General features: G+C 36.3%; 2 protein-coding genes across 2 annotated transcripts; both read right to left on the bottom strand.

The window, feature by feature from the left end:
- Window positions 1-2,086: 2,086 nt before the first annotated feature.
- LOC121243532 (pentatricopeptide repeat-containing protein At1g79540) lies at window positions 2,087-5,053 on the bottom strand. The gene has a single exon (XM_041141660.1). The coding sequence runs from the start codon at window positions 4,845-4,847 to the stop codon at window positions 2,472-2,474; it is 2,376 nt and encodes a 791-aa protein (XP_040997594.1). The 5' UTR covers window positions 4,848-5,053; the 3' UTR covers window positions 2,087-2,471.
- An 11,938-nt stretch (window positions 5,054-16,991) lies between these two features.
- On the bottom strand, window positions 16,992-17,447 carry LOC121243003. The gene has a single exon (XM_041141048.1). It carries the CDS (start codon window positions 17,372-17,374, stop codon window positions 17,126-17,128), a length of 249 nt encoding a protein of 82 aa, XP_040996982.1. The 5' UTR covers window positions 17,375-17,447; the 3' UTR covers window positions 16,992-17,125.
- Between the last annotated feature and the right edge of the window lie 910 nt (window positions 17,448-18,357).

The raw sequence follows: 18,357 nt of genomic DNA, 5'->3' as shown, positions 1-18,357 counted from the left end.
AAATTGTAAATTGTAATTAATATACATTAAATACTAATGTATATTAGTATTACTAATTTACTAATATACTTATAAAAAATTTATTAGGCCATACAAATTTGGTAATAATATTTGAGTGATTTTCTTCTTTTTTGGTAAATAATATTTTAGTGATCTTATTTACAAATTTGGTATATAAATTCAAATCTTTTGATATTTAGGATTGTTTTTCAATTTTAAGCTGATTTTAAGTGATAAAAAAAATATTGGTCTGATTTATCAATTTCAGTTTAAAGTTTTATGAGTTTAGTTTATTTTTAAATTAATTTATTATTTATCAATTTTATGATTTATTAATTTTATTTTTAAGTATTTTTTCTCAATTTAAGTGGTTCTTGTGATAAAATATTATTAATATATATATATTTATATATATATTATGTTTAAAGCATATGATCAATTAAATTTTTATGTTTAAGATTAAAATTTTATTTTATAAATTATAATAATATTATTTTATATATAATTATATTTTATAGTATTATATATTATATATAAAATTATATATAATATTAAAAAGATAATTTAAAATACATATTATATGGAACTAGTCCAGTCCGGGCTAAAAAGCCTAGAACCGGAACCAAACCTGTTCTGGCCTATTTTCTCCTTACAAAAACTAGTTCCGAACTGGATTGGTCTAAAACTAGACCGGTTCAAACCGGTCTAGACTAATTTTTCGAGTTTTTTTTATACCCCTAAGAAATATTATTAAAACCTTTTCGGTTTTGGGTCGGCCATGCGCCTTTATTTTACATATTTTTCTTTTTCTTATTTTAATACTTTACTTTTTAATATCTTTATGCTTTTGAATTATTATCTTAATTTATTTTCATGTTTTATCTAGTTTTTTTTTATTGTAATATTTTAGTTATCCTTTAAAAAAGTAGTTTATGATTTTTAACTTTTATGTGTTTAAAAGAATTTTCATCTAAAGTTTGTATTTTATTAATCTTTTTTAATTTAGTTATTTTTTTTTTTAGTTTTTGTAACTTTAATTGGTAACTTTATTTATGCTATTTCATTGAGGCTTTTTTTTTTTTTTTTTTTATAATTTTGTTCATATAATTTCACTGTTCATGCTTACGTGGCATGTTAGCTCTACATTTTAAAACTTTAAAATGCTGACTAGATGTACAAATTCCACGTGTTCTTCTCTTATTGCTATCGATGTTTTTCGTCAAGAGATCGATAGAGGAACCATTTTTAAATTTGATCCAAACCACAGGTGTTAGTTATAAACTTTTTGGATTCGGTTGAATAGTGAGATGAGATGAGATGAGATAGTTTTAGATGAGTTGAATTAAATATTATTATAATATTATTTTTTAATATTATTATTATTTTTAGATTTGAAAAAGTTAAATTATTTATTATATTTTGTGTGAGAATTTAGAAAAGTATTCTGAGAATATCTCGATACTATTTATTATTTTATTATTACTTTTCACATATTTAAGCTGCGTTTGGACAATGAAGTATTCTCAGGTATTCTGTGAATAATAGTAAAAAAATAATAAAAAAAATAATAATAGAATATTGAATAGTAGAGAATAGTAGGTAAAAAATAATAATAAAATAATAAATAATAATAAAGTATTTTCAGAATACCATTCTCAGTATTCAAACTAGACCTAATTTTTGGAGGGAGAATTTGATGTGGCATCCTGTTTGATAATTGAAAGAAATTGCGATGACGTGCAGCAGAGATCTGCTGGTTCCTGGAATCAAGCAAACTGGTCCTGAAACTTCAAATAAATATAGGTTTGTTTAAAGAAATTTATAAATATAATACCATATCCAGGTAAAAAGTCATGGGTGCAAACAATTCTTTGGGCCACACTCTCGTGAAAAGCTAGCGATTTAACCAGTTTTGTATAAGAAAATTTTCGAGAGTGCAATGCATGGAACCAGAATTTACTTTGCAGAGGTAGGTCTAAAGGACCGTGCCTTGGAGAGGTTCTCCGATATAAAAAAAAAAAAAAGTAATAATAATAATAAAAATAAATAAATAAATAAAAACTAAAGAGGTAAAAGAGAACCATGCTGAATAAACCACATAATGAATTGTGGAAACAGCTTCTAATTCTTCATAAAATGAATTTCATCCTGCTGTTTCAAGTCAGTAATGTTACAAAAAGTTCAGGTATGCATTACAAAAAAGTTATTAGTATTCATAGGAAATTATCAATGTCATCGACTTCCTCAGAAGTACACCTTTTTACTTATTAACAAACCAATTCCACCCCCATGAACCTACACAAGCAGTCTGGTAAAAATAAAAAAAATAAAATAAATCTCGGGGAGGGGATTTGGTGTCCATTTTAATCAAACCTATTGTTTTACAACAGCTGTCCCAATGAAGTTCAGCTAAAGAATATTGTACCAGAAGAGTCTGTCCCTGACTGCAAGTCATCCACCATAGGCAGCAATCATCCAGGGGAAACATTTTCCGTGTCCCTTGTGTTCCAGCTACCACTACCAAGAAGAAGAAACTTTGTAGATGGGTAAAGATGGACATCCAAATCATATCCAAAAGACTTCATTCTACTTACAAGGCTTGCGACATGCTTCTTATATCGGGAACGAAGTAAGCATTTTAGCAGCTCGTTAACAGGTCGTGGTGACATCATGAAACCACTCTCTAAGGTATATAGGAACACATTTATAGCCAGGTCCAGATTCCCTTCCTGGCATAGACCATGAATCAACTTTGCACAACTTGGGGCAGTGATAATGACCTTGTACTCCTTGAGAATTGAAAATATTGTCATAGCTTCGTTCATTTTTCTTACCTCACAAAATCCAATGAGCAAAATGGTATATGGACTCGACTCAAAATTGTGCATTTTAAAATCCATTTCAAGTATGCCTCGGATTGCCTTTTCCACTACTCCTTTCTCAAAATATTCCTCCACTGCTCTGATGGCTTCCTCTTCCGTGCCTGGAAGGTTTCTCAGATACTTTAACCAAAGACTAAAAGCTAATGAAACCTTCCCTTTCCTGTTTGACCAGGTCATAAGTGATTTATAAACTGAAAAGCTAGGTGTAATCCCATTCTTCTCCATTTGATGGAAGACCCCAAATGCATCCTCTTCTCTGTCAACCCTTTGAAGCCCATCTATAAGTGTTCCATATGTAACGGAATCAGGAGATAACCCTTTCAGTTGCAGGTCCTTGAAGAGCTTGAAAGCACCATTGATGTTCCCAGTCTTGCAAAAACCATTGATCAGAACATTGTAACTTGTAATATTGGGCATGGCCCCACTACTATCAGCAAGACGCATGAGAAGTCTGTAGGCCTTAAGAATTAATCCTGAATCACACAGTTGATCTACCATTTTTTGGAGGCTGGCACTATCAAGAACTGGATTGGAACCTTGAGAGAGCCGAAGAAATATAGAAGGATTTCTCCCTATCTCCATCCTGTAGAACAAAAGATGAGCTTCCTCAAGCTGGCCGGCCTTACAAAGTCCATCAATAAGAGCATTGAAGGTCACAACAGAAGGAACACAACCAAGTTTCTCCATCTCATTAAACATCAGTTGTGCCTCCTTGACCAGCCCATTTCTACACATACCACAAATAAGAATGGTGTAAGTACAGGCATTAGGAAAGCAATCCTGCTTTGAAATCTCAAGTTGGAGGGACTGAGCCTCATCCAGAAGACCCATATCACAAAACCCTTTAATCACAGCATTGTAACAATAAGTATCAGGAACCAAATCCCTCTGAGTCATCTCAGCCAACAATTTCAAAGCCTCCTGAACCTTGCCTCCATCAGATAACCCCCGAATCATTATAGAGTACAAAACCAAATCCGGCTTTACATCCTCCTTGAGCAATTTTCTGAACCACGCATGTGCTTCGTTATCTCTCTTAGCTCTAAACAAACCATCAATCAAAGAACTGTACCCATTGAGTCTAAGTGCATACCCATCCCTCTCGAAGGTTCGCAAAAGTGCATAAGCTTCATCAATCCTACCTAATTTACAGAATCCATTAAGCAAAGCATTGTGAGTAATATCATCGGGGCGCCCACTCTCTCTCATCATATTGAACAGTCGATGTGCCTCACTGGGCCTCTCTGCCTGACACAATCCTGATATACTAATAGTATAGGTTCTCTTGTTGGGCAGGATACCCCTCTGGATCATTTCGTCAAACAGATTGAGTGCATCCCGGGTCTTGCCAGTTTTGAAAAGTCCATTCATCAAGATGCCGTAGGTAGCCGAATCCGTAGTACAATTTGACTTCAACATATTATTATATATTGCTAACGCTAACAAAAACACCCCCTTTCGAACCATAACATTCAATATACAATTGTAGGTAAACACGTCAGGCTTACAGTCGTAATCTTTCATTGTCGAGAAGGCTTCGACGGCCTTTTCTGCCATTCCCATCTTCGCATATCCTGCAATCAACACAGTAAAAGCATTGGAAGTGATCGGTATCCGAAATTTTTTGAGGTCTTGGAGAGTTTTCCAGTACAAGTCAAACCCATGTTTATCCCTGACAAGCATGTCAATGACAAGATTATCAGAGGCCCGGCTACGGAGACGTTTTTTCTGCGTTGCCCAGATGAAGAATCGAAAACCCTGCTGCGGGTCCCGGTGTTGTTGGATGACGTAGGAGACGATGTTGGATGAGAGAGAGGGGACTAGGCGTTCCAAGGCGGGTTCCATTGGGCTAACCTCATGGAGGATGGAAATGACTTGATTGGAAACAGTAGTTTTGAGATGGCTGAAACATTGCAGCTCTGGAGAGGAGGCGGGTGTTCGGATGAACAGAGTCGAGAGTTTCATCGCCTCATTGAGGTCGTGGAAGCGGCACAGGCAGAGATCTTACTGTTATTGTGGAAGATCTATCATTGCAATTGCTGGGATTGGAGTTGGATTGAGGATTGGTTTGAGAGTTTTGCAGCAGTAGCAATTTGCAAAGCTATGGAGTGAAATGCTAGTCTCCGTGAGGTGGAGAGAGCTATGGGTCATTCAACTCTTGGAAGGGAACTCATTAGATGTTGTCATGACTATATAATATGAGAAGCTCTCTTCAGACTCGTCATCACCCAGATTGTAAAGGACACACTACGGATCCTACGGACGGCCTTGTTTGGGTAACGAGATGCGAACGTTCCAAATTTCTGGTAATTTTCTTCTTAAATATTTTCAAAACAAAATATTTTTTAATTTTTAATTTTTAAGATTTTCATTTAATTATTATCTAATCATTATAATTTTTACAAACTTCAAAACAAAATATTAAAGCATAAATTTGTACAACAGCCTGGAAAGCTCACAATAAATAATACATAAAATATAAATAAAGAGAGATATACGAATTTACGTGATTCGGTATAAAAATTTAATTTACGTGGTTCGGTATAAAAACTTACATCGAATAGTTATTTGATGACAAGACCTACTATGATGAGTGATTTTACGATCTCTCATTGCATCACTCATCTCTCAATATAATGGAGGAAATTGAAAATTTTGGAGATTGAAAAAGTTACCATCCTTCTGAAGAGACGAGAATTTTGGAGTCATTGTGCGTAGTAGAGCCCCCAAATTTGAGGAAATTCCCTCCCTTGGAGTAGGGGTGGCAAATTCTATTTTCGTGCCGTATTAAGTCATAAATATTCGACTATATAAATCAATCCTAACCCAACCCATTAAGTTAAACGTGTCAAATTTCTAAACTTTAACCCAACCTATTTAGATAACGGATCGTATCGTGTTATCCATTTTAACCCGTTTAATAATTAATTAGAAATATATTAACATGATACGACTCATTTAAACCTGTTTGTTTCATTTAAATGGGTTGAACTAAAAAGCATAACTCATTTGTCTTGACTAATATAATTTCACATAAAAGTTAAAATCTATATTTATTAATAACCACAATATTTTAAAAAATATATATCAATATTTTTCAAATTTTAACATATAATAAAACCAATATTACTAACCATAAAATAACAAATATGAGTATAGATCTAAAATTATAATCCCAACAATAAAAACAATAAAAATATTGGCATACTAAAAAAGATCAATATTACAACTTAACAATAATAAAATGTTAATTTTGAAATAAATTCTAAACGGGTCAAAATGGGTTGATTTCGTATTAAGCAGGTTGACCTGTTATTGACCCGTTTATAAGTTGTGTCTTATCAAGTCAACCCGTTTTGACCCGAACCCATTAACATTAAATCCAAACTCGCTAATTTCGTGACGTATTCGTGTTGGATTCACGAGTCGTGTTACATATTGTCACCCCTACCTTGGAGTAATTGAGTCATACTTGTCTTATGAAGCCTTTTCCTTTTACGTGTTTGAGTCAACTTACATTATCTCTTCTTGACCTTATATCTGGGCTTGATTCTTGGATGTTGATTTTATACCCAACAAATGCCCGCGATTCTTAAGATCGATTTGTTCAACAAGAAGACATTGAGAATTTTTAAGTCAACCGTTATAGAGATGGTCTGTAGATATAAATTTTGAGAAGTTTCTTTGCGTGAACGTTTTCCTAATAATTGAGTGTTTGGATGGTCGTTTGTAACTATTTATTGTGAGCAAAGAGCGCATATTTTCGTATTTAGCAATCGTTTTTATTTTTGTCGGCGCTAGTTGATTTTTTGCCTTTTAAGGCAATTTGTTGTTTGGGGGGGGTGTGTCCATCATAACTTGCACTTAGATGGTCAGGGAGCACATCGGCTCTCTAGGTCCATTCTAGTGAGTTGTTCAACCCATCGACTTGCTCTCAAAGGCAACCCATTCTAGGGAGTTTTGTTTAGAGGGTAATTCCTGGCCATGCACAATACACGTGTTCACGGTTCTGTTTACATGAGATTGTGCATATCATCATCTTGTACATTATCTCTTATTAGTAGTCTTGTCATAACTATTTAACCTATCTTTGATTTCGTTTATCGGAATCATAGACTTTGATGCAAAGGTAGATCTAGTAGAGGTACCCGAGGAAGAATGACCAACTCAGCCCGAACAATAGATATGGAGGCATGTCTCCATTAATAGTAACTATATTTGTTAATGCCAAAAATCGCATAACGGGCCGAAATGAGAGAAAGAGTCATCCTTAGCCCACGGTAGTGCCTCGATCGGTGTCGTCAGATGCCCACAGTTATTCGCAGGGAGTCAAAGGACTCAAATTTGTGTGCGAGGTAATAGGCAGGTAAGGGACTGTCACTGCCCAAAGTTCACGGCGAATCAAAAGACCCTACTTTGTACGTGAGGGTCGAGCAATCAAGGGATTGTCATTGCCCGTAGTTTGTGGCGAGTTAAGGGATTCATCTTAGTACGGGAGGGTTGGGCAGTCAAGGAACTGTTACCGCCCAAAGTTTGTGGCGAGTTAAGGTACTCGGCTTTGAGTTTGTTGGTAGTAACCCATAATAAGTGGTCAGGGAGCCTGTCTACCCCCTAGGTCCATCTCAAGCAGTTGCCAAGCTCGTCAACTCGCTCCTGAAGGTAACTCGTGCGAGGTAGTTGTGGCACAAGTGTACACACTTTGTATTTGCTGGAGAAGATGTTGCACTAGTGCTATTGTTCAGGTGCGAGTCCACTGACTCGACTTTTATGTGCATGATGGTCAGACAGTCAAGGGACTGTCATTGCCTATTGGTTTGCGACAAGTCTAGCGACTCGACCTTTGCAACACCCCACTTAAAAACCCCTTAGGCCTTAACCTTAGTAGCTATGACCCTAGTTAATTAGGAGTTAGGCTATTTGAAAGTAAGAACATTTTCGGAACTTGAGTTGGCAAAAAGGACTGTATACTTTGGGTTTAGTAGAATTATTAGAACTTTAGAAAACCTTTTTAAGTGCTTTATTAATTTTGATTGCCAAGAGGCCAACAAGGGAATGACACATGGCATATTGGAAGTTTTCCATATAAATGGGCTAAGTAATTTGGGTTAATTACTAAATGGATTTAGGAAGGTCCAAGAGATTGATTTATTAAGGGCCCAAACTTTTTTATTATAAAGGCTTAGGAGAGACTAAGGCTCAAGCCCAACTTGTTGGACACAAGGCTATGGACGTAACTTGTTAGTTTTTCTTATATTAGGCCCAACCTAGTAACCATAAGGTTATTAGGCCCAACTTAATAAGATTCAAGGATTTGGCCCAATTGAAGAAAGACACAAAGCTAAGACCCAACCGAGTGGGTTATTGAGGCCAAGGATAGGCCCAATAGATCTGGACATAAGACTCATGGGTAAGCCCACAACCAAGGCTTGTTCATATGGTCTTATAAAAGCCCAAGCTTTGTATTTTATTTCATTCTTCCAAATGGGACCCACATACACCATACCATTAGTTTTCCTTCTTCCACAACTCAACCACATGTCCCTAGGGTTCTCAATTCAACCTTGGTTAAGTTTTTAACTTGAGTTAAGATCACTATTAATCTCACCCATGAATAGTAACTCAAACATCATGATTTTTGCATAGTTTCTTGAAACCTTTTTTTATCATAATTTTTAAAATATGAAATTCTTGTCTTTTGCACTTATTTTTCATCACTCTTAGACAACTCTTGAAGGTTAGGATTAACCCAACCCATGTCACATAAACCAAAGGCATGTCAATGCCAACTAAACCACCGATTGGCACCCTTGGTGCATCACCATGCAACACTTCAACAAACCAGCCCCAAACCCATGCCTCTTCCGTAATTTTTCAAAGGATTTTCTACACCTCTCAACCATTATTACATCATAAAAAATCAGGCCTAAAAAGGAGCCAAAAAAAGTCCCATAGATCAAGCCAAAAACCTAACTATTCAGTGAGTTAGCTTCAAACCCGAGTAGCTTTGGCTCCTCAAGAATTTTTTTGCACCAAAATAGCCCCCTTCGCAAGCCACCACCCTTGTCATTTTGTCCCTTGGAAGGCCTCAAAGCACACAAGTGCTTGCTTGTCCAATTACCACCCTAAGGCAGCCTGACCGATTGGCTCAAAGAGAGGCACACTTGAAACCACTCGGTTGAACCATCACCCATTTCATCCCTTCCATTTTTCTGCTCAAGTATGATCACTTGGCTGCCAATCCCTCCTCTCTTCCTCACCTGGAAAATCCTTCAAATGATGGGTATAATTACCCCAATTCAGACCAAGGAGATGGGACAAGATGTGATAAAAAAAACTAGACATCATGGGAAGAACCAAACCGTCGGCCATCTTCATGACTTCCTTCTTGTTATTTGATTCTTTTTTATTCAAATTTCTGAACCAATGCAGCACCCTGGACCTCTAGACACATTATAGCACCTGACCTTGATGAAATCATAAAGCTTTATATGACTATTTAGCTGACAAAGCATGACAAAATCTAGAACAATTTCTCTCAACACTCCACCGCGCACTTCCACCACTGACAAGCCTCCCCTTAAGCCAAACCAACTCCTCTCAACCTCCATTGAGCCCTATAAATACCCATCTTCACTCCTCACTTCCGCACACAACTCTCTCAAGTTTTCTCTTGGTGTTCTTGAGAGCTATACACTCTTAGTGTGAGAAAAGTGAGAAACTGATTGGGTTGAGAGTTTGATCTTGAAGTGAGTTTGTTCTTGGAGCATCAGAGCCATGTTTTGGTGAGTAATCTTGACTTATCTCTTGTTGGGTTTTAGATTAACATGTTAGTCTTTGATTTATGGCATGATAATGGGGATTTGATTGATTTATAAAAGGTTTTACTCAAAGTGTTGCATTTCGGCCAGATTTGAAGTTTAGCATGTATAAATTGTTTTGGGATGTAATTTTAGCCATGACATGTCTTGATATGATCTTATATATTTTATTAATTTCTTGAGGGATTTATTGAGAGTTTAAATTTGAGGAAATAGCATGTCATGATAGGATTAGAAATCAATATCTTGTGTTGATCATCAAGCATGTTTTGGTTTTCACATGATTGAAGTTTATTTTATGAAGTCTTAGTTCAATTTTCCCCAGCTTGAGTAATGAGCATTTAGAAAAGCCTTGTGATTGGGATAAGAATAAAAAATACATGATTTATTTAGGTTTTAAACCTCGCTTTAACAAGGAAAAGCTAGAAACATCATGCATATGCTCGATTTGATGGTTTTGTGATAATTTGGTTTTAATCAATGCATAAGTATTGGGATGAATTTGTGCGAACTGAATCTAAGCTATAAACATGTCCCTCAGATCATATTTATGGTTGCCACTTGATGAAATTTGAGCACACATGCATCCATAGAGGTTATAGACTTGAAATCACAAATAGGCCTACAAAGATGCATGCCACAGGTTGGTCGATTTTGGAATACTTTTGAATTAATTCTTGCAATAATAAAGGCATAAATGGTTTTAGAACATAGAAAATATAGAGTTTGTGAAATTTGATAAATTTTGGAGCTCAATTGCAAATAATAAAAATTTAGGGCCTAAGTGGGAATTTGAGGAAAATATAAGGGTAATTTTGAAAATACTGATTTTGAACCTTTTGATTATGAACATTTTCCTTAGTTGTGTAACTCCTAATTTAGAATAAGTCTTATTACAGCCGCACCAATTTCCTAGCACTTGAAAATTTTGTAAGTTAGTTTCTAACTTATTCTTAGATAATTTATTTATGATTTATGTATAAATATCATTTTGAGTATGAAACATCATGTGACATATCATTGGATATTTAATTACTTGCTTATATGACATGTAATGTTTTACCATTTTAGCATATTTTATGAAATTTGTCATTTTCTCATAAAGCATACTTCACAAGCACTTGTCATGAAAAACATTTTCAAGCATAGTATGAAAAACTTTTTTTTGTCACGATCCCAAAGGCTTTCTGTCTACTCTAGAGTGAGTAAAAATTGAGCGGGCTTTTGCATACGACTCTGCCACCTCCTTAGTCTTTTTGTGTAGTTCTGAAAATTTTGTACATGACAGCAAAGGTCTTGTCCTTGACCATTGCTCATCTTCAGCTCGTTCTTCGCCTTTGTATGTTTGGTGACTTTTTGAACTAGGAGCCTCTTAAGCTCGTTCTCACCCAAGTGCTTGCCAGCCCTCTCGTTGGACTGGCTGCAGTCTGCACACTATCGATAACTCGTTTTTCACCCAAACTGAGGAAGGATCATCGCGAAACCAAGTGGAAGGCAAAGATCATTTGTCCATGAAATATCATTTGTCCTCGGAAGGTAAAGTTCCAAAAAGATCACCCATCCTCGAAATTCGATGAGGATGTGATCTTGACCTTGATGATCTTAGGAGCCTATCCTTGCCTTTTACTCGGCAAGTATAGGCTCCTAAGATCATTGTTTTCCACCTAAATTGAGAAAGGATCATCTTTGTCTACTCTCTTTCGCTGACGCAGTCCTCACATCCTCCCCTCATTACAAGGAATTTTGTCCTCGAAATTCGTAGGATGTGAACTTGATCTGACCTGACAAGTGAGGCTCACAAAGTGGGGAATTCTCTATCGACACTGCCTGGAGCACATCCCTCCCCTCCCCTCGATCCATCAACTAATATTCATTGTCTACATTCAGGACACAAGCTCTCTCTTCCGTCGGCTTCCACCGTGTTTCTCAGCCCGAGGTGCCTTAGTTGCACCATCATATTCTAGCATTTCTACTATTAGGTTCCCTGCCCTCTGAGAACTCTCTTTGTCTCAACGATGCTCCTCCTCCGCTTGTTGTCATACGACCTCCAGTCTCGTTTCCTCATGTCTTTCTTCCAAGAACCATCACATTATTTCGAGTGGTACAACTGCCCTCCATGTAGTTTTGATATAAACCCGCATGAATGGAATCCCTTGAACCCACAATCAATTTGAAAGCTCACCCAAGAAAGCCAAAATCAAGTCAATGGATGGAGAGCCTAGACTCGTTGAGAACTCGTTTCAAGAATCTAGATTATATTAAAATCTAGACCTATTGAAGAACCTGTCTCAAGAACCCAGATTACAAGGAGGAACACCACAAATGTTGTGATTTACCTTTGATAAATTCAAAAGTTCAATCAAGAACTAGAGGAGATAAACTCAACTTACAATGAATAAATTCATCAAATTTTATAAACTAATTAAAATGAGGCTACAAAGAATATTTAAAGCAAAACCTAATCAAACCCTAGCCACAATAAATCCCCATCTTTCAAAAATGCCCCTGAGTGAATAGTATCACGGCTACAGTAACTCGCTACAGTACCTCTTTAAACCCTAATTCCTAAAAAGTAACTTTCCAAATAAGCCCTTAGCCAAAATACAGGGTCTTCCCAAAAGCCTTAGTTCATAAGAAATAAGATATATGTGGGCCAAACATCCTCAAACCCAATTATTCTGGACTAATTCCTATAACTAATAAAATAAGTCCCTTTAATGAAATAAACAAGTCCATGGCCTTCAATCACATAATCATAATAATAGGTCCTAATTTATGTTGCACTGTTCCATAGCTTGTATCACGCAGATGATCACTGGATCTCTTTCTTTCAAGCCCATATTGAATATTTGGCTCTTGCTAGACTCATCCCAAGTGGATTGCACCAATCCTTGTATTACTTCCTTGATCTTCTTAGCTCTTGATCTTGTAATTGGTCTATTTAGAACTTGCAAAGGATCTTTAAGTTTAAGTCCACTTTGGTTCCCATCAGGTTCTCTTTTCTTGCACCGTAGCTATGCTTCTAAGTCTTATGACTTAAAAAGGGTAAACTAGTGGCCTATTTATAGCCTTACCCAGGTTCTGGATTGGACTGATTTGCCCTAGCCTTGAATGTTACAATGCACTTATTATGACTAGAATAAATATGGGAACTGTTCCTGCGTGACTTGTTTGCTTTCTCAAATAGAACTCCTTGTTTCTTGCATCTCTCCACTACACCTTTAGTAAGGGTATGACCTTAGAACACAATCTCTGCTCCTTCCTATCTACAATTCATACTGGCCTTTCTACATAAGTAAGTTTCGGTTGCAATGGAACTAGATCCGGACTAATTAATTAGGGTTGATGATCCTTAAAACTTATTCTTAACCAGGAAATGTGGAATACGTCATGAATCCCTTTGTATTCCATTGGCAACGTGACTCGATACACTATTGGGCCTACCTTCTCTCCATCACTTGGTATGGGCCAACATACCTTGGGCTTAACATCCCTTTTAGCCTAAATCTTTTTTGCCTACTCTGAGCCGCAACCAGGCTGGGATGAGCTTGACCTGCTCTGTCATCTCATGGACAATCTTTAGCCTAATCATTCTGGCTTCCACTACTTCATCCCAACATATTGGCGAACTACACCTCCTCCCATACAATGTCTCGTATGGTGTCATCTCGATGGTCGCCTGGTAACTATTGTTGTATGCAAACTCTATGAGTGGGACATGACTATCCCAGGATCCTTTAAAATCCAAAATGCATGACCCCCCAAACATGTCTTCCAAAGTCTGAATGGTCCTTTTCGACTGCCCATCGGTTTAGGGGTGATAAGCACTACTAAACCTCAACTTAGTTTTTGTAAGCTCTTCCAAAAACGAGACGTGAATCTCGAGTCTCAGTCCAACACTATAGTCTTAGGTACTCCGTGTAACCTAACTATCTCCTTTATGTACAACCAAGTAAACTTACTTAAAGTGTCCGTAGTGTTGATCGATAAGAAGTGGGCACTCCTAGTCAACCGATCTATAACTACCCATATGGCATTTGTGTCACTAGGGGTTCGAGGTAACCTAACCATAAATCCATGTCGATATGCTATCATTTCTATTATGGGGATCAACAAGGGCTATAGATTCTCAACCAGTCTCTAATGCTCAGCCTTCAAACCGAAGAATGATCATTCTTGCCTTCCACTGGGCAAGGATAAACTCTCTTCTTCGCCTTCCTTATGTTCCTAGATGGTGGTCTGCTCTCTTTCGTTGACGCAGTCCTCACAACGATAAAAGACTTATCTTCTTAGATATTTTTGGTGTGGTTTTTTCTTGGTCTAAACCTCTATTCCTTCTTTCCTATTGTAACCCTCCATTCAGTGAAGTGCCTCCTTAGTGCAAAATTCGCCTTTATTGGGTCATGCAACCTCTTATTCAGACGATTTGTCCATCTCATAGATGGCGCCAAACTATTGATGCAATTTTCAACGATGCTCTTCACATACTCTACTAACATGGAACCAGAATAAGAGCTTTGGGGAACCCAATGGGAGATGCCTCCGATGGTTAAGTTAGAGAGGGAACTATTTCTCTCTATAAGCAACTTAGAATCCCCTTATAACATACTTGATAGGATATCTATAGCGGTTGAGGTGTTCTATTATGGCATTACCCTTTCAGGAGCATGATTATTGGTACCCGTTTAGGAGTGTTACTTTCCTGAGCTTGATTCTATTGTTGACAGTGCTCTTCCTTTGTCTTCGCAATGGGCTTCCAATGGGTTAGACCCAATTCATTTTGTATCCAATAATGATTGAATTGGTCTTTTCATTAGAAATCAATTAGAAAATAGTTAAATACCACATAAGAATAATGATGATTTGATATCCTTAGTTTGACATGACCCAATAAAAACCAATCATTTGGTCATGTTCTAGACTTTTACATTCTATGGTCAGGAAGTTTTGGCTTATTTCCAAACTTCATTTTCTATCTTGAGTTTTAGGTTTTTGTAGTGTCAAATCTCAAACGTATTATGCTTGGAAAGGGTGTTTACATCCCTAATGGGATGGGCTCAGCTTACCCATGAGGCCTAAGGACTGAAGTTAAGTCGGCTCAAAAGTTAGAGAAAGGGGAAAAAGGCATGGGGCCCCTAGAGAAGGAAGTAGACGTGGAATGATGGAATGCCGGCATTTCTTACACTGCCCTGCACACGCATGTAATGATAAGGCAATACCACCCTTATGTACTACCACGAGATGCAGATAGGGATCACGATGAAGTGTCCTATCTCTGATAGTGTGTGCGATGCTGCACTTGTCCTTGGCAAAGTGCGCTGAAGGTGGTCGTACTCATCGACCTACCACAAGGATGTAACTCAAGAAGGCCACGCCACAACAACGACGACGGCGTGGAGGCCCCACATGAAAGATAGGCACCTCTGCTGCAGGATACAGAAGACCCCACAATAGGCAGTATAAATGCTAAACACTAGGTCATAATTAAGATCCATGCTCTCTTGCACTTAGGCATTGGAGGTGTCCCTTCCACTCTGAGCTCATCATCTTCTTTGTGTTGCAAGTGACTAAGTCCAATACCCGGTGTGTAAAACACATCGTTAACAATACTAATTGTATTTCTACATTTTTTTTAATTAGACCTTTTATATAATACCTGAAATACCAATCAACCAATTAGGCAAGGGGATGTATAACAGAAGAGAGGGAAGACATTGCGGAAAAGAAAGAAAAAAGATATATAGAGATAGAGGGAGGGCAGAAAAATAAGGTGTGTTTAGGCTAAGTATTATTTGAAGAAAAAGAGAGGAGTGTGTATGCAAGTTGTGTACATATTAGAAAAAGGGCGAGATCGAGCCCCATCACCGTAATTGCTCAGCTGAAGACTTGAACTTCAATGGTCAAGTATATGTAGTGGTACGTTATATAGCCATTTAGGCATCATTAGATCCTCTTGATTGTATTTCACTCTTATGGTAAACTATATATATAATAAATATCTGACTAAGTATACTCATAATTACATAATTGTCTACAACTCTACAAATCATAGCATGTGTAAATTTGCACAATTAGTCGGAAAGAAAGAGAGTTAATGTGTAAATTTGCACAATAAATCGAAAAGGAAGAGAGAGTCATCTCAACCATGATCATGGTAGTTTGAGGCCCCTCGATGGCACATTAAAAAACCACGATTATAATTTGAGTGCTGACGAACGTTCAATATCTATGAAAAAAATAATAAATAAATATGTAAAATATAAATAAAGAAAAATACACGAATTTACATGATTCGACGTAAAAACCTACGTATATGAATCATTTTAGGGTAAAATCCACTTTAATGAATAATTTTATAATCTCTCATTACCTCTCATCTCTCAAATTTCTCAACATGACGAAGGAAACTTCCATTTCTAGAAGTTGAAAAATATATCATCCCCTTATTTTCCTTCCTTGATATAATTGAGTCATACTTATTTTTTAAAATCTTTTCTTTTTACGTGTCTGGACCCAGCTTGTTTTATACCCATCACATGAAGTTGGATACATCAAGCTACTTACAACGATCTTATCTGATTAGAAAAAATCTATCTAAAAAGGGAGAGAGAACAAATTGTAGACTCATTCAGTTTGGATATCTAACCGATTAAATGTAAACCCATTCCTTAGTATACACTCATTCATCTCATAAAAAAAAAAAAAAAAAAATTATATTTGCAATTTAAAGAATATTCTTACAAAAAAAAATAGTCTTAAATAATGAGAAAATATATTTGCAACCGTGAATTATGTAACTACACAATAGAATATGAGATCTGTATGAAAAAAAATTAATTTTTTAATAGTGAACTCTACTTTTTTTCAAAGCGATTACGTATGTGACGTTTACGTACTTCATAATTGTATGTAGAATTACTTCTTAAATTATTCTTACAAATCAAATCCCAAAAATATCATGTGTGTCCGATCTTTCGCGACTACAGAGATAGAAAATTTGTACATCTATTTTTCCTCCCAACCCATGATTTTGATACACCAATTTCAATTATTATTTTAATAGAAGTTATGTTGTCTTGTATACTATTTGATTACAATTTACACCCAACATCTCCTTATTATAAACCTTTTCGTTTTGGTTCAAATTCTACTGATTCTTTAATTATATATGTTTGTTGCCGCGCGAGCAGGAGACCTGATCCATTGAATCAAAATATTGTTTCGAGAAAAGAAAGGATTTTATTCAAATATGAAAAGGATAAGACTAAAAAAGCACTATCTATATATAGGGTTCTACATGAAACACTAAAATGCATGCATGCATGCAAGCCATAGTACTGCAGATTACAACACAAGTTTACAGCATATATATATATATATATATAGAGAGAGAGAGAGAGAGAGAGAGAGAGAGGGGCAGGAAAATTAGCCGGTCCCAGTAACGCCGGGGTCCTGCTTCTCCTGGTCTTTAGCGAAAACAAAGGCAGGGCCAGCGCCAACTCTTCCAGCAATATTATCATCATCGACCTTGTCCTGCTCTTTCTCTACCTGAATCATACCCTGATCCTCCTTTGAACGTAGGTCTGTCTTCGTCTTGTTCTCTCCGCCCGGCACCGACTCGTACGTCGTCGGAGTCTTCAACTCCGGCGGCATCGTTCCTTGTGCACCCGACATCACTTTATCTTATATATATGGATGACCTTAATTTCTTCCTTAATTTCTTTTATAAAGATCTGTATTTACGATTAGCTTTCGATTGAGAATATATATATATAGAGGACCATAGTCTGTGTATGGAACTGCCGGAATCGTGTGGCTTCCGAATAAAGGCCACGTTATAATTTATCTCAGTCAACGTGGCATTCAAAGAGCACTCGCTCTTTGCTGTTCTTTTCTGTAGCAGTGATCTCCGAGTCACGTGAACAGCCAGTCGTTCAGCTGCAAGTGATAAGCATTAAGGATGGTGCCACGTCCACCGCTCTCAATTCTCACTAGAGCTACCGTTAGGCATGATGAGTGTTTTTTTTTTTTTTTTTTTAATAGCTTTTTTACATATATTTTTTAACACTTTTTTATATTTTTTTTAAAAAAATTAAAAAATTATAATATTATTAAAAAATACTTTTTTAATCATTAAGTAAAAAGGAAAAAAAAATCTAACGGTAAAAACGAACGATGAGAGTATCATTTTCCAAGCATTAATGCTTCGCCTTTCAAAATCTCAGAAACTGTTTTCAGAGATCTTGAGAAGGACAAGATTCTCAAAAAAATAAAAAAGGTTATTTCTCAAAATAATTTTGTGAATCTTGCTTTTCATACGATCGGACAACAGTTAGATTGGATAGAAGAAAAGGTTGAAAAGCCTGATCATATTTCTTTGGTTTTAACTACAGATCAACCAAAGAAAATAATTGAAAAGCTTTTGATTATCTTACCTGAAAGTCAAGCCAAAATTGATTTTAAAAATCCACAGGTAAAGACTTTAGATAAGATTGATCAAATGCTTAATGATCTGAAAAGAGAACAGACTTCCACTAGTGCTTTGTCTAATAAAGAAATAGAAGAAAAAGTTCTTGTTGAAACTACAGATGAGTCTTCTAACGATCACTCTTCTGAAGAAAATGATCTTGATTTACTTGAAAAGAATTTTCAAGATA

The sequence above is a fragment of the Juglans microcarpa x Juglans regia genome, chromosome 8D (assembly GCF_004785595.1).
Source record: "Juglans microcarpa x Juglans regia isolate MS1-56 chromosome 8D, Jm3101_v1.0, whole genome shotgun sequence".
Taxonomy (NCBI): domain Eukaryota; kingdom Viridiplantae; phylum Streptophyta; class Magnoliopsida; order Fagales; family Juglandaceae; genus Juglans; species Juglans microcarpa x Juglans regia.
This window is presented reverse-complemented; position numbering and strand designations above follow the sequence as displayed.

Coding starts and splice junctions, on each gene's coding strand:
- LOC121243532 (XM_041141660.1), bottom strand. CDS start 4,847: ATGAAACTCTCGACTCTGTTCATCCGAACACCCGCCTCCTCTCCAGAG.
- LOC121243003 (XM_041141048.1), bottom strand. CDS start 17,374: ATGTCGGGTGCACAAGGAACGATGCCGCCGGAGTTGAAGACTCCGACG.